General features: G+C 41.0%; 2 protein-coding genes across 6 annotated transcripts; both read left to right on the forward strand.

Annotated features, from left to right (window-relative positions):
- The first annotated feature begins 34 nt into the window (after positions 1-34).
- On the forward strand, positions 35-14,182 carry LOC145430472 (uncharacterized). Of its 4 annotated transcripts, XM_080305642.1 has the most exons (15): positions 35-107; positions 208-327; positions 421-573; positions 1,731-1,895; positions 3,146-3,286; positions 4,101-4,218; positions 10,470-10,571; positions 10,673-10,707; positions 11,420-11,572; positions 11,745-11,873; positions 12,084-12,122; positions 12,270-12,395; positions 12,905-13,031; positions 13,775-13,939; positions 14,048-14,182. In XM_080305642.1, exons 4-14 carry the CDS (start codon positions 1,827-1,829, stop codon positions 13,882-13,884), a joined length of 1,149 nt encoding a protein of 382 aa, XP_080161768.1. In that variant the 5' UTR covers positions 35-107; positions 208-327; positions 421-573; positions 1,731-1,826; the 3' UTR covers positions 13,885-13,939; positions 14,048-14,182. The 4 variants fall into 4 exon arrangements, with proteins under 4 accessions (XP_080161768.1, XP_080161769.1, XP_080161767.1 ...); XM_080305643.1 differs by lacking the exons at positions 13,775-13,939; positions 14,048-14,182 and adding an exon at positions 10,262-10,337 and having other exon boundaries at positions 12,905-13,745; XM_080305641.1 differs by lacking the exons at positions 13,775-13,939; positions 14,048-14,182 and having other exon boundaries at positions 12,905-13,745.
- Positions 14,183-14,218: 36 nt separating this feature from the next.
- LOC145430473 (uncharacterized) lies at positions 14,219-19,132 on the forward strand. Of its 2 annotated transcripts, XM_080305645.1 has the most exons (6): positions 16,572-16,651; positions 16,776-16,799; positions 17,037-17,292; positions 18,300-18,416; positions 18,491-18,612; positions 18,704-19,132. In XM_080305645.1, exons 3-6 carry the CDS (start codon positions 17,088-17,090, stop codon positions 18,776-18,778), a joined length of 519 nt encoding a protein of 172 aa, XP_080161771.1. In that variant the 5' UTR covers positions 16,572-16,651; positions 16,776-16,799; positions 17,037-17,087; the 3' UTR covers positions 18,779-19,132. The 2 variants fall into 2 exon arrangements, with proteins under 2 accessions (XP_080161772.1, XP_080161771.1); XM_080305646.1 differs by lacking the exons at positions 18,300-18,416; positions 18,491-18,612; positions 18,704-19,132 and adding exons at positions 14,219-15,749; positions 15,831-15,971 and having other exon boundaries at positions 17,037-17,177.
- Positions 19,133-23,193: the final 4,061 nt, after the last annotated feature.

Raw genomic sequence — 23,193 nt, forward strand, 5'->3', positions numbered from 1 at the left:
GGAGCTGATCGGTCTTGTTCCTGTTGTGTTGTAGTGGCCTGCGCCTTCTGACACACACCTTCAATACTGAATACAACCAGCTGGTGAACAGCATCAGTGACTGCAAGGTGAGAAATAATACAAAGAAATTAAAAAATAGCCTTTCTGTGTCACATCAGGGAGTTCCTATATTGACGTCTACCTCATCCTGCTGTTGTTTCACTTCAGCTTTCTCTCATCTCACCGATCGGACGTGATCCATCCGTGACGAGCTTCAGCAGTGCCACCCTCACCCCTTCCTCTACCTGCCCCTCTCTCGGACTCCCGCTGTGGCTCCATGGGCCAGAAGTAAACATATTTTTAGGAACATTGACCTCGATCTGCAAACGGTTATTGACAGGTTATCTATTTGATTCTAACTTGGTGTGATTTGTGTTAAAGGACCCCTGAGAACAGCTCACGTGCCTCCAGTCCCTCCTGCTCAGACTGTGAAAACTTCCCGATGGTTCCCACTCTGGAGACCTCCTACCTTGCGCGGGCTGCAAAGAACGAGTTCCTGAACTTGGTGCCTGATATTGAAGAAATGCGACCAGGGTGAGTAATGCCATATTAACCCAAATACTGTCACTATGACATGTGTCTCACAGACCAAATGTAAGTCGACACTCATGTTCTCTAGTTCAAGCAGAAATGATGTGGATCGATTCAAATTCCTGAGCCTGGATGATTTCAGCTGGAAACAAACCAACTCTGCTTCTTCCTCAGATAATTCAGTTCAATTCAATTTTATTTATATAGCGCCAAATCACAACAAAAGTCGCCTCAAGGCGCTTCATAGATACAGAGAAAAACCCAACAATCATATGACCCCCTATGAGCAAGCACTTTGGCGACAGTGGGAATACCAAGGCGTTCCCAGGCCAGCTGAGAGATATAATCTCTCCAGCGTGTCCTGGGTCTGCCCCGGGGCCTCCTCCCGGTGGGACATGCCTGGAACACCTCACCCAGGAGGCGCCCAGAAGGCATCCTTGTCAGATGCCCGAACCACCTCAGCTGGCTCCTTTCGATGTGGAGCAGCAGCGGCTCTACTCTGAGCCCCTCCCGGATGGCTGAACTTCTCACCCTATCTCTAAGGGAGAGGCCAGCCACCCTTTGGAGGAAGCTCATTTCTGCCGCTTGTATCCGCGATCTCGTTCTTTCGGTCACTACCCACAGCTCGTGGCCATAGGTGAGGGTAGGGATGTAGATCGACCGGTAAATTGAGAGCTTCGCTTTTACACTCAGCTCTCTCTTCACCACGACGGACCGGTGCAACGTCCGCATTACTGCAGCTGCAGCCCCAATCCGTCTGTTGATCTCCGGCTCCCTTCTCCCATCACTCGCGAACAAGACCCCGAGATACTTGAACTCCTCCACTTGGGGCAGGAACTCATCCCCGACCCGGAGTGGGCACTCCACCCTTTTCCGGCTGAGAACCATGGCCTCAGATTTGGAGGTGCTCATTCCTGCTGCTTCACACTCGGCTGCGAACCGTTCCAGTGCGTCCATAACCCTCCATATTTATTTAACCTTAAATTTGAGACTTTTTGTCATGTGGATTTATTTTTTCATTTCCAAAAGGGAAGCAGGTCACCACAGAATGTCTGCTCAAACATATTTATATCCAAATAACATGTGTAATGCATGCATGCATTCACATATTCACACACAAACAAACTATGAAAATGTCAACATTGATTCCTCCCTCACAGGTCCTCGGCTTTACTGAGGTTGAAAAACCAAAGCCGGCAGAAGAGAAACCGACACAAACACAGTCAGAAACGTCGTCGTCGTCACTACAGACGCCAATGCAGACACGGATGCAGACGCAGACGCAGATTCAGCAGCAAACCAGACTGCCGGGCTACCTGCTCAAGGTGGTAACAAAGCGAATAACTGTGATCTGACAGGGAAATTCAAGGTCTTAGCTCCAGAGTATCTCACACCAAACTTCCCACCACATATTAGATTAGATTAGATTAGATAGAACTTTATTAATCCCTCGGGTGGGTTCCTCTGGGAAATTCGATTTCCAAAAAAGCACAGCACCGACAGAAGTTACAGAGTTATACACACACACATATATATAAATAAAATATACGAAGGGGATAAATAGAATAAATAGGAATAAAAATAAAAATACAAGTGAATTGCACATTTCAAGTATTGAGTCTATTGCACTGTTGACTATTTACAAAAGTATTGCACAAGGTATTGTACAGTGAGGTGAAGAGGCACTACAGCTTAGTTGTTCCCCCCTCCTTTGTCCTCCTGTTTCCCCTCCCTCTCCCCTCCAGAGAGGAGTTAAACAGTTTGATGGCGTGTGGGACAAAGGAGTTTTTAAGTCTGTTAGTTCTTGTCTTTGGGAGAAGCAACCTGTCACTGAACAGACTCTTCTGGTTGTTAATGGCCGTGTGCAGAGGATGCCTGGCATTGTCCATAATGTCCATCAGTTTCTTTAATGTCCTTTTCTCTGCCACTGTCACCAGAGTGTCCAGCTTCATGCCAACCACAGAGCTAGCCCTCCTGATCAGTTTCTCCAGCCTGGATGAGTCCTTCTTTGCTGTGCTGCTCCCCCAGCACACCACAGCATAGAAAAGTACTCCAGCAACCACCGACTGGTAAAACATCCTCAGGAGCTTCCTGCAGATGTTAAAAGACCTCAGCCTCCTGAGGAAGTACAGTCGGCTTTGGGCTTTTTTATACAGGTGCTCTGTGTTATATCCAACACATAGCTAACACCTTAAAACAGAATTAGTAGAAAGCAGATTTATGCAGCAGGTGAAAAGTTCAGTGTCAACAAAAGCGTAACATCATACATGTTCTAAATGTTTAACATATTTGAGCGTTTGTTGCGTCTGTTTGTCCTTTTTCTGTATTCTTTCCAAAAGATGCAGGAGGCCTTGTAAATACAGATTACTACTGAGCCCTTCAGTTCCTTAAGACTTTGAATCCAATCATTCAGTGGATGTTAGTTATGAGAAAGCTATTACCAAATGAAAACAAACTAACATTGATACATTCAAAAAGGCCAATGCAGAGTTATGTTAGCCATATTAGCTGTCTTTCATCTGTCTTTGGTTCATCGTGGCTTTATAACACGTAAGTCTTCTCTGGCTGTTCACAGTGTCTGAAACCCCAGACCGACGAGGACGATGTCCACGCCAAGTTTGCCAAACTACTAACTGATCTGAACAAGGCTGATGCTCCATACTCCCTCAGTCTTGCCAACAGACTTTACGGGGATCGGTCCTACACGTTTCTCGAGGTGTGAGAGGAAACCTGTTGTTACTTAGACTTACAATAAATGACTAACCTGTGCAGTGAGCCCTGTTATAAGTCATGAGGCCAAAGCTGTGCACGTTTCTCCCTGCTCCCTGGATTTTCACTTACACAAAGTTTAGGACAGTAATGCTAATTTAATACCATGAAGTTGGCTACATCTAGTCAGTAGTAGTGGTAGTACACGTTCACTGTATTTACTGGAAACATTTCACAAGAATATGTTCTATGATAAAAAACAGACAAGTCTTCATAAAACACAGCAATAAAATAGAAACATTTGCATTAAAACTAAATAACACAAAAACAGTAAAACTGAAAAAATAGAACTAAACAGATAAAACAAAAATGAAATATAATCATTTTACAGTTTTATTTATTTACAGTTCATAACAAGAGACAAGGCACCATTTCTCTCCTTTGTGTTCCAGTCATCACAGCAGATTAAACTTTTAAAATATTTGCAAATAGTATAAAGAAATATATAAAGAAGTAAAACACTAATTTATTAATACTTAGAAATACTAAAATGTACATTTGTCAGCAAAAACTGCTGCCATCTGAACCGAAACGTTACAAACCAGCTTACCCACAATCTGTGTATTTTTCTATGCTGGCTACTTAAATTGGCATCCAACAAGCTATTTGCTTTAATCTTTTATTAGACAAAGGCTGACTGGTTAGTTCAAGCTTCAACTGCATCCAAAGGACTGAAAATGTTTTAACACAGTGACTGAACTTGATTGAAGTCTCCGTAGTTTGTTGAATCTGTTTCGAGTGACTTATTTTCACAATTCCAGGAATTTTTAAAAGGCACCAAAAAGCATTACAACGCTGAGCTCGAGTCTGTGGACTTCAAAGGAAATGCAGAGGAGGCCAGGGTCCACATCAACAGCTGGGTGGAGAAGCAGACACAAGGTAAGCATAATGTAACTTTAAATGATCTCCACTGTAAATCCTTGGGGATCAGTTGTGTTGTGTTCAGTTGAGACATTATTACCGGATTGTCCACCGTCCACATTATTTTCTGTTTCCAGTTCTTCCAGTCTAATTTCTATTCAGTATTAAGCAGCACTATCTCTGGGTTTTACTGTTTGGTTTCATGCTATTAATAAAACCATCACAGCAGTATGTTGCTGTAAATAGCAGGCCAATTCTTCTATTCTTATTATATTATGTGATGGGTACTTCTACTTTGATCACTTGTGTCTTTAACATATTTTTATTTTTCAGGCCCATTTAGGATTGGCTGCTATTGATTCTATATCTTTATATTATCTTAAGTGCAGCAGGAAATTCATTCATTGTTTTTATAAAAGCGCGATACAAATACAGGCCATTTATAAATCTACCATCTATAATAATAGGATACAAGGACTTTCTATGAGGGTTATAGGACTGTGGTGCCACCTGGTGGAAATGAGACAATCTTAATCCCAGTTGAAAGAAGACATTATTTTTGTAGGAGCCATTTTTGGGTTGATACCTTATGTTGCCGCTAGAGGTAACCTTTTTAAGTTTCTTTTTTTTAAACTTTATTTAACAAACAATGAGTATACAACATACGAACAGATGAAGTATACAAAACAACAGAACATGAACACAAAAAGCCAAGAGTAAAAGAAAAAGGTAACAATTATAAGAATACACGCAAAAATTCACATACATGTATTGTTTTGAGAGCCTTTGTGTATGGAGTGCCAGGACTGCCATAATGCATTAATTAAATACACCATTAAATAATTAATTAAATGTGTCAATAATTAATTAAAATTGGAATTAATTAATTAAATAAATAGTTATGACACATGTAATTAATTAATTATGTATTTCACATTTTAATTAATTATTGACACATTTAATTAATTATTTAATGATATATTTATTTATTTCATTTTGGCAGTCTTGGCGCCTGGCTCTCATCTTGAAATAATTTTATCTGTCAGCCTCACCCATCAAACTCAGGGGGCGGGGTTAACGCTGATCGAGTCAAAACCATTGCTTTGGCCTGGTGGCCATTGTTTCTAGCACACAACAACCGGCATGTGGAAGCTAACAGAACTGAGCTTTGAAAAACCCTGTTTGTGTGTTACCAAATACCGTTTTAATATTTTTTTTTAGCCGAGAATGTAGTGGTTTAATCTTCATGTGTCTGGTCGGTTTGTCAAGATACAGCCTCTTTGCAAAAGTGTTTCGATGATTTCGGAGATGTCTGCCCAGTCTCACGGCAAAGCGTGGGATAGACCCGCTCGCCTCGCAAGCAATCCCACCGACAAAGCGCAGGCCCCGGTACACAGCTGTAGTAACCCCCGCTGACTTCTTTTACTGAGGTTATATTTATTGGTGTTTTATTTCCTGATGTTCTTATGTGTCCTACGTGTTTCAGTCGCCAATTCTGAATTATAACTAACATTAAAAACATGTTTAAGGAGGAGAGAGAGCAAATAAATCTGTTTAACATCTGATCTTTGGGTTTTTGTTCAGTATAAACGCATAAAAGAGATAACGTTGGTGTTTCCGTCATGTAGTAACTGCTGGCTTTAACTGTACAAAGGTTGTTCGACACTATGAAACACATACAGACTTCATGATGTTCGGCTAATATTTTTATTGCGAATATTAATCATGAGGGTAAACGGCCCTGTACACCACGGAGCGAGGTCAGCATATCCACGATATCCACGATATCCTCAGCTCCATGAGTTAACACAGTTTCCCAGCTGACTATCTAACTGCCAACTATTCCAGAGACGTGAAAATATACAGCATAAAGAAAAGTGTAAGAGACTCAGCAGCAGATTAGAATAACAGTTATACATTTAATAAATCACCAAATGAATCCAAGAAACGAGCAAACCTGTTCCGACAATTTGAGTTTGTATTCCCTCAGCTGCAGACTCGCTGCTGTTTAAATGTTTGAAAAGGAAGATTAGATATAAACAAACGTCAAACATAGACTCAGTCTGCCTTCACATTTGATATGAGGCCAGCACGTATAGTGGCTGTGTCCTGTTTAAGATCATACATGTAAAATTGTTGTCTGACCTCCGTCGATCCAGCCGCTCAGTCCGTGGTTACCATGGTTACTGCATAAGCAGCTATAATGTTAACAGCTGGCACTGAGGAAACCGGCAGACTGACCCGACAGACAAAACCTGAGTGAATGAAGTCCAGCGTTTAACCACTGAGAGCTAAAACTCAGCTGAGGTTTGAAAGCTGTGTGCTGGTGATTGGACATCAGCCGCTGATAAAGCTGTTCGCCTATAAAGTGCTCTGTAAGGAAACAAGCTCCAGCAGCTCTGCGCTCGGGGAAAACACTATATTTCCTTATCTTGTGCAGAAAAATGCGCTGACATTGCTTTATATCGAGTACCGGCTGCCCAGTTAAACTGTGACTATCACCAGGTAACGTAGGCGTGTTTCTTGAATTAGCAGCAGGTGTTAAACAGCTGACAGATGAGGAGGAGGATGCATGCAGGTAAACTGAGGGTCTGCTGAGCTGATCGCTGGTTTCGTGAGAAAAATGTCAGCTCGTTCTTTATGTTACAGAAGCACAGAGACACAAGACCAGGCGGAAAGTGACGATCGTTCGGTGAAAATGAGAATCTGCGAATGCAACATGTGGAACACGGAGAGTGAAATATGTAAACAAACCGGTTAACGTAACCCCCTGGGTGCACTCTGCATGCTAACTGTTAGCAGAGCTAGTGAAATCTCTGAAAACATCTGAGCACTTTTGCAAGCATGTTCTATGTTGACAACCTGACCAGACATACGGCGCGACATTCGCGGCTAAAACACTGTTAAAAGTGTAGCTGGTGACAGAAAAATGGGGTATTTTAAAACTACACCACCACCATTGCTGCCTGTGATTTGATCTGCATTCTGGGATAACTGGCTGCCCCAAGTCTACACAAGCAATCGATTATCTAGGATCGACCTGTTTTGACTTACTTTGCACGGCAACCAATCAAATGTTAGAGAAGCTGCATGGGCAGCGTTAACCCCGCCCCCTGAGTTTGATGGGTGAGGCTGACAGATAAAATTATTTCAAGATGAGAGCCAGGCGCCAGGACTGCCAAAATGAAATAAATAAATATATCATTAAATAATTAATTAAATGTGTCAATAATTAATTAAAATGTGAAATACATAAATAATTAATTAAATGTGTCAATAATTAATTAATTAAATGTGTCAATAATTAATTAATTAAATGTGTCAATAATTAAAATGTGAAATACATAAATAATTAATTAAATGTGTCAATTGATTAATTAAATGTGTCAATAATTAATTAAAATGTGAAATACATAATTAATTAATTAAAATGTGAAATACATAAATAATTAGTTAAATGTGTCAATAATTGATTAATTAAATGTGTCAATAATTAATTAAAATGTGAAATACATAAAATTAATTATTTATGTATTTCACATTTTAATTAATTATTGACACATTTAATTAATTATTTAATGGTGTATTTAATTAATTCATTATGGCAGTCCTGGCACTCCATAGTGGTTACATATGATTAGAATAATTCAAATGCAGTAAGTATACACGTTTTTCATATAAATATAGTCTAGAACTTAATTATTGTCTGTAGCCCACATAATTACACACTTTAGTTACATAAAACATGTGAGTTTCTGTATAGCCTGTATAATAAATAAATATGTAGCCCAACAAGTATAAAATCCAGAAAGCTACACAACATGGGGCGGTTCATTTACCAACACAAGTCTAACTTATGTTTCACACTGTTAGAAAACAGTCACATTGTTACAGCTTAAATGACACAAAATGTCAGAAATCTGCACTGTCATGAACAAAAATTTAAACCTAATTTTTCATGATTTGTTGGATTAACCCACTGAGGTCTGAAATACAATCGGCCATTTTTGACTCCTTTTGAGTTGACGTTTGTATTTCACCCTCAGATTGTTTCATTTTATTTTTTCCCCTTGCTTTGTTTGGTGTCATTCTTTTCAGCTCAACTGAATTTAGTTGTTTTTTTCACTGACATACTGCATTAGTATTACTGATCTGAAATCACACAAAGAACTTAAAATCCTAGTAGTATTTTTTTACTGTAAAAAAAAACACAGTATATTTTTATAACTTGAAATGCAAATATAAATTGTACATTTTGTAAACATAAACAACTATTTATCTAAAAATGCAGCCAATACACCTGCCGTTTTTGTTTTCTTTTTCATTTTGTATAAGAATTTAAAAATATTGCTACAACTAAAATGAGAGAACAATTAGGTGTCGCAATAAGATGCCCCACAAATGATGTGTGCCAGTAAAAAAAAGTTTGTCCACCAAAAGACAGAACAGCACAGGGATAAACCTGCAGGCCTGATAACAGCAGCTGTATCACTCCGCTGGTTTTCTACTTAGTGACAGTGTTTACATTGCAAATGTGCCTTTGTGACATTCATTAGTGCCCTACCTGACACACAAAACAAAACGACTACACAACAGAACAACTACACAACACAACACACTAAGTAAACACTCCACACTAAACGTCACAAATCTCCCACATCTAAAAACTCTCTCGCTCTCTCTCTCTCACTTGCTTGCTCTGTCTCGCTGCCGTTACCGTCACTCCTAAAACTTTTCCCTCTTCCTAAACAATCAAATCCCACGCGTTGACTGTTTTTTTTAATTGGTCGACATGGTACATTTAGGAAAGTGGTGGCTTTTTTTCTTTCTTTACTGTTTTCGTGCTGTCCTTACAGAATGCTTAAAACACACACAAAAACGTGACGACAGTATTTAGAAAAAAGCGTGGCTTATATATATTATCATAACTCTGGATTTACTGGCCTGTAATTGAAATTTAAAAACTTTGAAGTCCGAATTTTCAATGTGGCTGAAATAGAAACTCAGCATGGCTGCAGCTTGTTGCTGTGTCAGCTTACATCAGTCATGTGATTTGGAGGTGCAGCGTGTCCGTAGACCACAGAGGGTTAATAACACTCACCTTCCTTCCATTTCCAGAGTGTAACATCCACCCACCTGTGTAAAAAGCCAAATTCCCATGGTGTTGTTCAGAATGTGCTCTGGCACAATCATAAGCATCGCTTGCTACTGAAAACAAGAAAAAAGCCGGTCCTGCTATGGGCTGAACCATTTGTTAATGGTGGAGGGGGGTAACACTATGCAATATTTTCAGTTTTAGCATTTATATTCACTGTTGACTGTAACTACACTCAAACTGTTAATGCTATCTTATTTTAATAAACAACACTGTCATATGCAAAACTGGGGTGGCACTTGGGGTGGCAAGGGATCATTTTAGGGTGACACTTGCCACCCCATGCCACCCTTCTAGGTCCGCCCCTGTCACTGTTATAGATGGATGAGTTCATTGACCTACTTGTGAATCTAGAGAAAGTTCCTCTCCTGTTTGTCTCCTGGTTTGCTTCTGCAATCTAAGATAGATATTTATGCACCGTAGCTACAATTCTCTATAAATATACTGTCCGTTCACGGTTGTAGTCCTGCATTCATTATGCGGTTTAAAGTCAGTTGGTTATCCTTACATTTCTTCTACAGTCTCGCACCCCTCGAATTCATAGTTACTTTGGATTATACTGAGCTTTTATATAGTCATCCCCATGTCAGAAAGCTTCCGCTCAAGTCTAATGCTATGAAAGCATACAAACTGTACTTTGTTTTTATTTTGCTGTGTTGCATTATGCATTTTTTAAATCTATATATACACATTGTACTGAAAACATCCTTGGAATCGCACTGGTTGCTTGCAAGTTGCCACAGTTGCTTGTAGTTTGCATGGAAGACTCCAACTTGTCTGTAAATACTTGTAAGCTCATGACAAGTGCTCATGTATGATTTTTAGTGTGAATGTAGTAACTTAACAGTTTTGGTAGTAATACAAACTAATGTATGTTCGTTGTGTGTGTGTGTGTGTGTTTGTAAGGAAGCTGCAGTGGCACCTAAAAATACAGCCAAGGCTACGGAGGCTGTTGAACCAATTAAAGGTGCTGCAGTTGACGGTGAGCCAAAAGTCTTGGCTTCCAAAGCAGAAACGGCCTCAACCACGCAGATTTGTATTTAGATCAGCTGGGTAATTTGCATCCTATCTAAACTACCACTATTGAACTTAACTACATTTCCTTTATTCCAAGACTCTGTGACTGCAGAGAAGATCTCAAAGGATCAGCCGGTCGCTGTTACCCACCCAACATTTTGGGAGCGGATACAAGAGCAACTGCGTCCAGAAAGAATCCGTAAGAAATCCCCAAAGATCTGTATGAAAGATTTCTCAATGTGAAGATATTTTCTATTTTATAATTATTTTTTTGTTTTTCTTTTGCTCTGCACTTCACAGGTTGTCTCAAGACAGTCAAACTTCCCAATTCAAAGGTAACATTAAAAAAACACTGTAAGAAAAACATGCTTTATCAAAGTGGTTAAGTTTTGATCTGAAATAGTTCAATTTGTTTTACAAGTTTGTAGTTGGGTTATATCTCATTGTCAGGTGACGCTCAAGTAGGTGTAAATGTAGAAAAATGTTAAAAATTCACTAGGGGTGTCACAATACCAGAGATTTTGTAGTCAGTATAGACACCAATAGAATTGCACTATTCTTGGTTACCAATTTAGTATTGTAATAAAACAATTATCTCATGTACTAACACATACTAAAAGTCCTTTATTGAAAAGCTAGTTTAACATGTTCAAATTATATGCTCAGTCATCCAGGACATGGTGGTTTTGAGTGCTTAAAAAGGTTTTTCCTTCCCAAGTTTGACATGTGCAATAGTGCTGTTTACACATTGCCTTTTGTGAATCAGTTATCACTGTTTATGGATCCACCTTAAATGAAAAGTACTTTCATAGCTGACTCTTACTGCCTTTTTTGTCAGTGAGTCAAGGTAGAGCTGCACTACGTGAAAAAAAGAAAGAAAAAAAGAAGTAAAGGAAAATTAGCATCAGAAACATTTTGTAATAGGTACCTGATTGTGTTCATAGTTGTAGACAGTGCTCAAAGTGAGGTTTATAAGTTAATGTTTGCATTTTTCAGATTTCTGTCTGGAATTGTAAACTGATCCTGAAATTCTTTTCGTTTGCACAGCTTGTTTCGCTTGATTACAAGGTGCTGTTAATAAGCAACCTGCCAGAGTATCACGATGGCTGTTATGCAGAGGAGGACATCGCCGGTCTGCTCACTCGACACCGATTTGAGTATTACGACGACACGATCTACGTTATACCACAGGCACGCATGGTAAGCACCAGTTTGCATTGGGCTGGGTTATGACCTTCATTTTAATGGCGCTCTAAATCTCTTTTGTAAGATGACCTAACTAACATTTAGTTAGTTAATACATATTTTGTGAGTGCCTGTCTTCATGGTTATGCAGTACAAATCAGTGTTTGGTGGTTTGTTTTTCCTTCAGGCTTTTGCCCTCATGCCGACAGCAGTGGCAGCTAAAAACATCGTGCTAGTATCAGAAAATCATGATTTTATTCTCAATGGGTCTAAACTTCGACTGCAGGTTGAGAAGGGCAACATTTTAATGACGCCGGTAAGCACTGTGTGTAGATAATGCAATCTACTGTTGTGACAGATGTTATTAAAATTATTTGAAAATATTTGTTTCTGCTTGTTTATTTAAAGTGTGATTATAAATGTAAAAAAATATTTCTTTTTGTAGAAAAAAAATACCTTTAAGCTGAAATAAATCGAACCGAATCCGAAGTGATGTAATGATTTTGAACTGTTTTTTTCCTTTCAGCTTGAGTTTTATAAGTCTCTGATGAAACGGCTATCCTATGTAAGTAACGCACATATCTCAGAAACAAAGACTGCACTAGAATACCTTTAGATTTATTGGTCAGAGTATAAAGTCATAACTGGAAGCACTCACATCCAAGTCGAAACACCTTGAAAAATGGGGACATACCCGGTTTTCTCGAAGCAGCAAGTGACTGACAATGGAGCACGATTAATCTACATCAGGAACATCTCGCCAGGCGAGTCCCGGGATCTCAGAGAAGCTTTGAAAAAAATGGATTGTGTAAGAAACTACCTGCCTCTTCTCAACAAGGTATAAACACACTCATAAATGCCAACAAGTGCATGTGTTAGAAGTCTGTGAAAGGCTGTATGAGATATGTGCTTGTGTAAGTGTAATCTTAACCATACAGAAAAATTGACAGATTAACCACACCAAACTAAAGGACATGCACCAACCTTCATAAATCCATCCTTACAAAGAGATAATGTGTCTAGATTTGGATGCTACTTATCTTGAGGAAAGCACAACTGCAAAACTATAGCGATAGTAAAGAGAGACTGCCGATAAGCTGCTCGCTGAGCAATTCTTCATATGCTCATGCGCACTAGTATTTATCACATTACAGCATTAGTGCAGGGGTCATGTTGAGCATGGCTCCAGTGCATCATTGAGCCAGGATTTCTGACTTTTGAATCCAGTGAACTCCACAGTAAAGCTGTACTTAGTTCACTCTTTCCACGTGTGCTTAGCACTTATTTTCTAACATTTACAATGTGAAGGTAAAATGTTCAGAATACATTTTCTTTCTTGTGTTTCAGGTGTTTATCGAATTTCAGTCTCTTCGTGATGCTGATCGCCTTGGCGTTTGGTACAGCCTTCTGAAACGGGCCACCGGCCACAAATTGTCAAGGCTGAAAATACCACAGTGTGGATGTACCTCACTGCGTAAGTGTTTTTTAAATGGGATTTTAAACAAAGATGATTTAAATGAAAAAAAAAGATGGGTTAAGTTAATGGAAGGTCATCTGGTAAGACCTTTCTTTCGCTTTCTGTTTGTGAAACACTCGTGAATAGATTTTTCAGTTCTCCCCTGGGCTGTGGATAAAGTGCAGACAAAACTGCTGATTTATTGTTGTTCACAATAAATCATTGTGACACATTCCCTCAACTTTTATCCACTAACACTGTGATTCTGGTTCCCACAAATCCTTTGATGCTCATTTGCCTTATTATCTCTCTGACCTCTTTTCTGGCCCCTCCAGAAATCTTTGCTCCATCAGTGGTCAATTTCCTTCTGCTTGTCTCTGCCCCAGACACATGAACCAGAGCCATTACTTAAACTGCACTTTTTCAGTCTGGCATTTGATCTAACCCACTAATCATTGTTTTTCTGATGTCTATGATACCTTGGGTATCTGTAAAGGTGCTTAAAGTTCAAATAAAAGCCAAAACATTGATATTACTGGATCATTGTAAACATTAAAAATCAGGAATCCTTGAGTAAATACCAAGAGGTGTCCATTTTTCCAAATACTCACCTCAAAAACCACATTTCTTTTTTTCTGCTAAACTTGGTTTCATTTTGTCTTCTCTATGTGGTCAGTAATAATAATAATATATATTTTTTAAAAAGTACCGCAAAGTTTCTCTTCAAATAAACTTTGGTTCTTGAACCTTGTGTCTTGCAGAAAGCCCAATCTCAAGGTTCTACGTTCTCCACAATCATGTTGACCGGTTTGCCAGAAGGAAACTACAGACAGGAGGATGTCACCAAGCTGGTGTGGCGTTACGTCCCTGATCAGACTGTTCAGACTCTGTACTACAAAATAATCGTTTTATCACTGCAGAGGAGGGTGAGGAGTAGACCCAGCAGGCTGATACAGAGAAATTTGCATTTGCAAATTGAATTCAATTTAATGATTAATATTGAATGTTTCCTCTGCATCATTTTTCCCCTCCAGGCCTTTGTGTTTTTTAACAGCTGGGATGCGTGCTGCGATTTCGCCAGGGATTACCTTAAAAATCCAGTTACTGTTGGAGAGTGGACGCTCAGAATCCACATTGTTTTACAAGACATGCTTCCTGGTACAAGTGAGGTATGAAAATGGAGCAATCGGGGGCTGTTAAATCAGGGGCATGCTCCTGTTTCACTCAAACTATTCAGATCCCAATCAAAACAGATTTCTCCTCTAAGGAGTGAGCACAGCATCATCCTTCTCTGGGCTAATATGAATAGAATGAGAATACTTTATTGATCCCTAGGGGAAATATATTGGTTACAGTACAAACAGTAACAAAGACAGATACAAGAAGTAAGGAATAGCACAATATATACAATATATACATACATATAAGTCACTTATTGATAAATATCTGAATAAGAAATGGAAAAGCTAAAAATATGCATGAATTTCAAATCAACTATTTATTGTTACTTTGTCTGTATTTGTTCCTTTTTGCAACAGCAGCACAAAAGCTGCATGAACTTTATCCACTTTTCTGTTCATAGGCGACAACCCACGTCATTCCGCCACCACTTTAAATTTCCACAGAGCTCCTTGTGAAGTCAGCCGCGTGTAAACTTTAAAGACCCAGACATAGGTTATAGAGTGTTTTACTGACTATTAAGTAATGCCCTTACTTATTTTGAAACTTCAGTCGCTGCTAACCTTCAAGCTTCAGCGTTTCCCATCTCAAGTTTCCTTGTGGGCTAGCTATTCAGGAGCTTTCTGAGAACTCTCTCCACAGCTACATGTTAAGAGGAATTGAGGTCTGACAACTGTTGCGGAAAGTCACTGAGTGTTAAGGATGGTGAGTTAGTGAACCCAGACGCGGACCTCTCGTTAAAGTTGAACAGTGTCTTTATTTACAGTGAAGCCAATCCACAGTTATCCATAGTGCAAGTCCCTTCAGTGCTCCTCTCCCCGTCTCTCCTCGTGTGTCCACACAACTCCCGTGAATCAGTGACGTCTCTCCTTCCGTCTCGTTCGCTTCCTGGGAAAAGGCAAAACAGCCACGATTAGCCTCCCTCCGCTATCAAACACTTGCTTTACCCTTGCTGAGCTCGAGTCACTACCAGGCTTGGTGCAATACTCCAGCGCTGTCTGTCACTCAGCCACACCATTAAATAGCTCTGCCAACGACGGTGGATGATTGGCAGCAGCTGGCGAGGAATCAGTCGCAGGTGGGACAGCAGGTCAGAGCGGCAGCACTTCCGGCTCGGAGATCTCCCATTGCTACGCGACCGCGTAACAATCGCAGCGGAGCAGGAGAGGAAAAAACAGAGCGAGAGAGAGGAGAACAAACACACACATACACACAGGTCGCCGGTCGGGGCACCGTCAGACCTGACACTGAGACTCAAATAGCATCAAATAGTTCCTGCAAAACCTTGGTTATATGTTGTGTCGTTACTGTCCTGAAGTATGAATCCTTTGCCACAAAGATGCAAACCAGGATCGAGTCACTTCTCACTTACAGTGGAGTCCAATATTTATCTTATTAAATGTGGTCAATAGAACATTAAAAACACTCTAAGCAGGAGGAGAGTTATTCAGTATTTATTGTACAAACAGAGGATCAGTGATTGATGTAATCCCCTTTCATCTTCTGCTCTTTTCACAGGAGAGCATGTATAGAAGCATGATGAAATGGAGCACCACTGTAAGTCAGCAGTCACATAAATCTGTCTTGTAAAAGCAGCAGGCTCGGGTCTCCCTGATCTTAACGCTGGTTGTTTTTCAGCATGTTCCAGAGTCGGAGTCTCTGGAGGACCGGCTGCTGAGTGTGGAGGTCTCCGAGGTGAATGTGGACCTTGTCATGATGATCATGGAAGTGGTGGCGTCCATCGCTGCTTTTGTCAGATTCTTGCCGCTTGCCAACAGGGTACGATTTCATAAACACGTGCAACTTTTTTATGTTTTACAGAAGGCTGCAAGGCTTGTCATGGTGTCTGCTGTTCTTTTCATATTGAGAAACATTTTAAATGAGTCTGAAGGAGACTTTGTGTTTTTTTAACACGAGTTGAGCAAGTTTAAATATTCCATGTACAGACAGTCCCTGCGGCAGGCAATCTGAATTTGACATGCCTTTGCAAACACTGGTGAAGAAGGACTGCCTGAAATGCAGCAAGTTCTCAACCAAGTAGTAATCTTATGACCTGTTCAGCCTTTTGTCCTGGCCCATCGAGCAGGGGAGATCCCTGCAGTTTGAGGCAGCGCTAAGTTATTCTTTTAGTGTTTCTTGCTCAGTGGTTTTATTGTTCAATCAAAAACTTTGCAAAAGTATAGAAATATGTTTGCACTTATTTCCCATTTGCAAGTTTAAAACCCCAAGATTTTTTTTTCTTTGCCTTGTACTATCGTACAGGGCAGTAGAGAAACTCGCCAGGACAAATTCTTTATCGCCCTGTACAATACAAATCGTGCCTGTAGCGCACCCATTGAGTACCACTGTGTTGCTCAAATATCCGTTCTGTTCTCTCAGATATGCATTGAGATGGCCGAACCTGGTGGATTAACACAGGTGATGGAGAGCAAAGTCACCAAGGACTATTTATCTGCTTGGTAAGTGTGTCCCACAATCAGAAGTGAGAAAAAGAGGAAATTTATTTTACACTGTGTTTGTTCATTTTCTTTAAAGTGTCTTCATGTCTGTCTGACCTTGTGCTTTTTTCTCTCCTCTTCATAGGAGTAAAGCTGGACGTATTGAGTCGTGAGTATCTTTCTTTTTCAGGTTTAGTGGCAGAGTCAAATATACCATACACTCCTCAAGGTCGTCTATAGTAAACAGTTCCCAAAGATGCAAAAAGAGAAGAATGTGATTTAGATATAAGCAACTCTAGATTAGGAATTTGAAATGGAATTTCTTATTTCACATGAACATTTTGTGACAACAAACCTCTTTTCGTGGTAACCTACTGGCATCTTTGCTTTTAAATTCCGTTTGAAGAGCCTGAAACAGCGTCTGCAAGACTCTGGTGACAACAAAGTTAACCTCAAAATGAAAACCAAGAAGACCGCAGAATCGACTGATGCAGTGACCAAAGGTGACTGCCAGGCGGAGAGCCAGAGGACCGAGGAGGAGGCAGTGACCCAGCCCGATGCTGCAGCCGCCCCTGCTGGACAGCAGCCAGAGCCCAAGTGTCCTGATGACGAGACACAGGAGGGAGAGGAGAATGATGGATGGAGCATGGCCGACATTAAAGGTACAAAGAGCTGCTTTAAATCAGCAAAATACACCGCTCTGACAGCCAAAACACAGTAAAGTGAATATAAAAAGAAAAGTTGTGATATTTTATGGCTCTGATCTCATATTTGTGCTCCTCACTGTGCTACAGACATTCAGCCTGGTGGTAGTAATATATTTTACATATGTGGTGGTTAAAAAAAGCTCCGTTGGTGCGATGACTATATCCCACACCATCACCAGCCTGAGATTTTGATACAAGGCAGGATGGATCCAAGATTTCTGACCCTACCATCCTAATGTCACAGCAGAAACTGAGATTCAACAGACCAGGCAGCGTTTTTATTTTACAGCGTTGCTGAGCCTGTGTGAATTGTACCCTCAGTTTTGCGTTCTTAGCTTAGAGAAGTCGAACCCAGTGTGGTCTTCTGCTGCTGTAGCTCATCTGCTTCAGTGTTGGATGTGCTGTGCGTTCAGAGATACTCTTGTGCATTGTAATAAGTGGTTGTTTGGCTTGCTCTGGCCTTCCGGTCAGCGTGAAGCAGTTATTTCATTCTCCTCTAAACTCAAAAATGCATTTCCTCCAGGGAACTGCCACTCACTGGATATTTTCTGTTTCAGACGATTTTATGTAAACCCTAGAGATGCTTCTGTGGGAAAATCCCAGCAGATCAGCAGTTTTTGAAATGCTAAGATCAGCAAACATGCCACGTTTAAGTGACTTAAATTATTTTTCTTCTTCATTCTGATGCTCAGTTTGAATTTCAGCAGGTCATCTGACCATGTCTACATACCTAAATCACTAAGTTGCTGCCATGTGATTGGCTGATTAGAGAGTCACATTAATGAGCAGTCAAACAGGTGTACCTAATAAAGTGGCCGATGAAGGTTTCAGCTTTTCAAGTAAATCGAAATCATTTGTTCAATTATTATTGAGTTATAATTGAATGTTTAAATATTTTATAAACCCAGTGGCTCCTGTAGCAGATTTGTTGATGATTAACGTGTCGCTCTTTTCATTTTCAGTTGTGGGTAAACGCAGGAGGGAGCTTGTCGGACCTGAGGCAAAGCCATCTCGCTCTCAGTCTCCGTGTGTTGTAGCAGATTTCAGACTGCCTCAGTTCAACCCTAACAGCCCCATCGGTCAGACACACACACTCTAAATTCAAATGTGTTGTTAATACTTGTCTAATCTTCCTGTTTCTGCTTCTCTGCAGGTCAGGAGTTTGTGGTCCCTAAATCAGGATTTTTCTGTAACATCTGCTCTGTTTTCTGCCTGAATGAGAAGACCGCCAAGGAACTCCACTGCTGCAGCCAGAAACACTACGACAACCTGCAGGTACGCACGCACATACATATACACGATTCAGCACACAAAATCACACTGTTGGCCTAACGATGTTTGTTTTCTCGCTTTTCTGTTTTTTTAGAAATATTATGAGGAACGTCGACAAAGAGCTACAAAAACTTTGTCTCAGACGTCTCCAGGCTCCGGTTCTGACTGATGGACCTGATCTACTGTATTTTTAACACATAACTGTGCAGAGTGTATATATATATGTATATGTGTGTGTATGTGTGTCCTGGATGACTGTGTACATGTTTGGGGTTTTGTGATTTGTTTCTTCCAAACGGCCGGCCGAGAGAACGTTTAAAAAAAAAGGACATTTATCATTTCTTCTCCAGCCAGCCAGCCAGCCAGCCAGCCCTTCTCATGGTTTTTCCAAAGTACACAGCACAGCAGATTCTGCAATATTCTTACACACTAATTAAGCATTGGAAACCTACCTACTCCTTTGTTCATTGTAAACAATTGTACTTTCTGTAAAGTGGTTTGAATTAAAGAGAAAAGAAAAGTATGTTTTGTTTTGTTTTTTTTCTTCAAGATCTGTTCACATGTACTTAGCAAGAGTGAGTACACAGCCAGCCAGCCAACCAGCCCTTCTCATGGTTTTTACAAAGTACACAGCACAGCAGATTCTGCAATATTCTTACACATCAATTACACATGGAAACCTACCTACCTACTTCTGTCTTCATTCTAAACAATCACACTTTCTGGAAAGTGCTTTCAATAAAACACAAAACAAAACCATCTTTTCTTTGCTTTTTTTTATTCAACATCTCTTCACGGTGTAGTGAGGAAGGCCAAAAACAAAGAGAGCCTACCAAGGTAATATTCAAGTAGGCGCACTTTTGAAGTGGTGAAAGGCAAAGGCATGAGTGCAAGCCTAATAAAAGCTAATAGGAGAGATGTAGAGCCGGCAGAGGACTTGGCAAGAGCAGGAAAAAGCAAAAAGGAAAGGCGAGTGCACGTCTCCCCGCCCCCCAAGCCAGGCCGAGAGAAGGCTTGAAAAAAAAGGACATTTATCATTTCTTCTTCAGCCAGCCAGCCCTTCTCATGGTTTTTCCAAAGTACACAGCACAGCAGATTCTGCAATATTCTTACACACTAATTAAGCATTGGAAACCTACCTACTCCTTTGTTCATTGTAAACAATTGTACTTTCTGTAAAGTGGTTTGAATTAAAGAGAAAAGAAAAGTATGTTTTGTTTAGTTTTTTTTCTTCAAGATCTGTTCACATGTACTTAGCAAGAGTGAGTACACAGCGTTAAAAAATGGTACTTAGTGTAGTGAGGAAGGCGAAAAGCAAAGAGAGCATATGAAGGTAATATTGAAGTAGGCGCAGTTTTGAAGTGGTGAAAGGCAAAGGCATGAGTGCAAGCGTAATAAAAGGTAATAGGAGAGATGTCGAGCAGGCGGAGGACTTGGCTGGAGCAGGCGGAGGACTTGGCTGGAGCAGGAAAAGGCAAAAGGGGAAACGCGAATGCGCATCCCCGCCCCCCAAGCTAGGGCCGTGGCAGCGAGATCGTGGGGGTTCGAACTGGCGGCGCTCTGTACCAGAGTGCTCTGCCACACATCATACGCCAAACGGCCGGCCGAGAGAATGGTTAAAAAAAAGGACATTTATCATTTCTTCTCCAGCCAGCCAGCCAGCCCTTCTCATGGTTTTTCCAAAGTACACAGCACAGCAGATTCTGCAATATTCTTACACACTAATTAAGCATTGGAAACCTACCTACTCCTTTGTTCATTGTAAACAATTGTACTTTCTGTAAAGTGGTTTGAATTAAAGAGAAAAGAAAAGTATGTTTTGTTTTGTTTTTTTTCTTCAAGATCTGTTCACATGTACTTAGCAAGAGTGAGTACACAGCGTTAAAAAATGGTACTTAGTGTAGTGAGGAAGGCGAAAAGCAAAGAGAGCATATGAAGGTAATATTGAAGTAGGCGCAGTTTTGAAGTGGTGAAAGGCAAAGGCATGAGTGCAAGCGTAATAAAAGGTAATAGGAGAGATGTCGAGCAGGCGGAGGACTTGGCTGGAGCAGGAAAAGGCAAAAGGGGAAACGCGAATGCGCATCCCCGCCCCCCAAGCTAGGGCCGTGGCAGCGAGATCGTGGGGGTTCGAACTGGCGGCGCTCTGTACCAGAGTGCTCTGCCACACATCATACGCCAAACGGCCGGCCGAGAGAATGGTTAAAAAAAAGGACATTTATCATTTCTTCTCCAGCCAGCCAGCCAGCCAGCCAGCCCTTCTCATGGTTTTTCCAAAGTACACAGCACAGCAGATTCTGCAATATTCTTACACACTAATTAAGCATTGGAAACCTACCTACTCCTTTGTTCATTGTAAACAATTGTACTTTCTGTAAAGTGGTTTGAATTAAAGAGAAAAGAAAAGTATGTTTTGTTTAGTTTTTTTTCTTCAAGATCTGTTCACATGTACTTAGCAAGAGTGAGTACACAGCGTTAAAAAATGGTACTTAGTGTAGTGAGGAAGGCGAAAAGCAAAGAGAGCATATGAAGGTAATATTGAAGTAGGCGCAGTTTTGAAGTGGTGAAAGGCAAAGGCATGAGTGCAAGCGTAATAAAAGGTAATAGGAGAGATGTCGAGCAGGCGGAGGACTTGGCTGGAGCAGGCGGAGGACTTGGCTGGAGCAGGAAAAGGCAAAAGGGGAAACGCGAATGCGCATCCCCGCCCCCCAAGCTAGGGCCGTGGCAGCGAGATCGTGGGGGTTCGAACTGGCGGCGCTCTGTACCAGAGTGCTCTGCCACACATCATACGCCAAACGGCCGGCCGAGAGAATGGTTAAAAAAAAGGACATTTATCATTTCTTCTCCAGCCAGCCAGCCAGCCAGCCAGCCAGCCCTTCTCATGGTTTTTCCAAAGTACACAGCACAGCAGATTCTGCAATATTCTTACACACTAATTAAGCATTGGAAACCTACCTACTCCTTTGTTCATTGTAAACAATTGTACTTTCTGTAAAGTGGTTTGAATTAAAGAGAAAAGAAAAGTATGTTTTGTTTTGTTTTTTTTCTTCAAGATCTGTTCACATGTACTTAGCAAGAGTGAGTACACAGCGTTAAAAAATGGTACTTAGTGTAGTGAGGAAGGCGAAAAGCAAAGAGAGCATATGAAGGTAATATTGAAGTAGGCGCAGTTTTGAAGTGGTGAAAGGCAAAGGCATGAGTGCAAGCGTAATAAAAGGTAATAGGAGAGATGTCGAGCAGGCGGAGGACTTGGCTGGAGCAGGCGGAGGACTTGGCTGGAGCAGGAAAAGGCAAAAGGGGAAACGCAAATGCGCATCCCCGCCCCCCAAGCTAGGGCCGTGGCAGCGAGATCGTGGGGGTTCGAACTGGCGGCGCTCTGTACCAGAGTGCTCTGCCACACATCATACGCCAAACGGCCGGCCGAGAGAATGGTTAAAAAAAAGGACATTTATCATTTCTTCTCCAGCCAGCCAGCCAGCCAGCCAGCCAGCCAGCCCTTCTCATGGTTTTTCCAAAGTACACAGCACAGCAGATTCTGCAATATTCTTACACACTAATTAAGCATTGGAAACCTACCTACTCCTTTGTTCATTGTAAACAATTGTACTTTCTGTAAAGTGGTTTGAATTAAAGAGAAAAGAAAAGTATGTTTTGTTTAGTTTTTTTTTCTTCAAGATCTGTTCACATGTACTTAGCAAGAGTGAGTACACAGCGTTAAAAAATGGTACTTAGTGTAGTGAGGAAGGCGAAAAGCAAAGAGAGCATATGAAGGTAATATTGAAGTAGGCGCAGTTTTGAAGTGGTGAAAGGCAAAGGCATGAGTGCAAGCGTAATAAAAGGTAATAGGAGAGATGTCGAGCAGGCGGAGGACTTGGCTGGAGCAGGCGGAGGACTTGGCTGGAGCAGGAAAAGGCAAAAGGGGAAACGCGAATGCGCATCCCCGCCCCCCAAGCTAGGGCCGTGGCAGCGAGATCGTGGGGGTTCGAACTGGCGGCGCTCTGTACCAGAGTGCTCTGCCACACATCATACGCCAAACGGCCGGCCGAGAGAATGGTTAAAAAAAAGGACATTTATCATTTCTTCTCCAGCCAGCCAGCCAGCCAGCCCTTCTCATGGTTTTTACAAAGTACACAGCACAGCAGATTCTGCAATATTCTTACACATCAATTACACATGGAAACCTACCTACCTACTTCTGTCTTCATTCTAAACAATTACACTTTCTGGAAAGTGCTTTCAATAAAACACAAAACAAAACCATCTTTTCTTTGCTTTTTTTTATTCAACATCTCTTCACGGTGTAGTGAGGAAGGCCAAAAACAAAGAGAGCCTACCAAGGTAATATTCAAGTAGGCGCACTTTTGAAGTGGTGAAAGGCAAAGGCATGAGTGCAAGCCTATTAAAAGCTAATAGGAGAGATGTAGAGCCGGCAGAGGACTTGGCAAGAGCAGGAAAAAGCAAAAAGGAAAGGCGAGTGCACGTCTCCCCGCCCCACAAGGCAGGCCGAGAGAAGGCTTGAAAAAAAAGGACATTTATCATTTCTTCTCCAGCCAGCCAGCCCTTCTCATGGTTTTTACAAAGTACACA

This window comes from Astatotilapia calliptera, chromosome 8 (genome assembly GCF_964374335.1).
Source record: "Astatotilapia calliptera chromosome 8, fAstCal68.1, whole genome shotgun sequence".
In the NCBI taxonomy this organism is placed as follows: domain Eukaryota; kingdom Metazoa; phylum Chordata; class Actinopteri; order Cichliformes; family Cichlidae; genus Astatotilapia; species Astatotilapia calliptera.

What these genes read in the sequence shown, in the direction of transcription:
- LOC145430472 (XM_080305641.1), top strand. Translation starts at nt 1,827, where the DNA reads ATGCAGACACGGATGCAGACGCAGACGCAGATTCAGCAGCAAACCAGA. An exon ending in TGCCGGGCTACCTGCTCAAG is followed by an intron (nt 1,896 to 3,145) that starts GTGGTAACAAAG and finishes GGCTGTTCACAG; the next exon opens with TGTCTGAAACCCCAGACCGA. An exon ending in TCAAACTTCCCAATTCAAAG is followed by an intron (nt 10,708 to 11,419) that starts GTAACATTAAAA and finishes TCGTTTGCACAG; the next exon opens with CTTGTTTCGCTTGATTACAA.
- LOC145430473 (XM_080305645.1), top strand. Translation starts at nt 17,088, where the DNA reads ATGAAAACCAAGAAGACCGCAGAATCGACTGATGCAGTGACCAAAGGT. An exon ending in GAGCATGGCCGACATTAAAG is followed by an intron (nt 17,293 to 18,299) that starts GTACAAAGAGCT and finishes TTTCATTTTCAG; the next exon opens with TTGTGGGTAAACGCAGGAGG. An exon ending in AACACTACGACAACCTGCAG is followed by an intron (nt 18,613 to 18,703) that starts GTACGCACGCAC and finishes CTGTTTTTTTAG; the next exon opens with AAATATTATGAGGAACGTCG.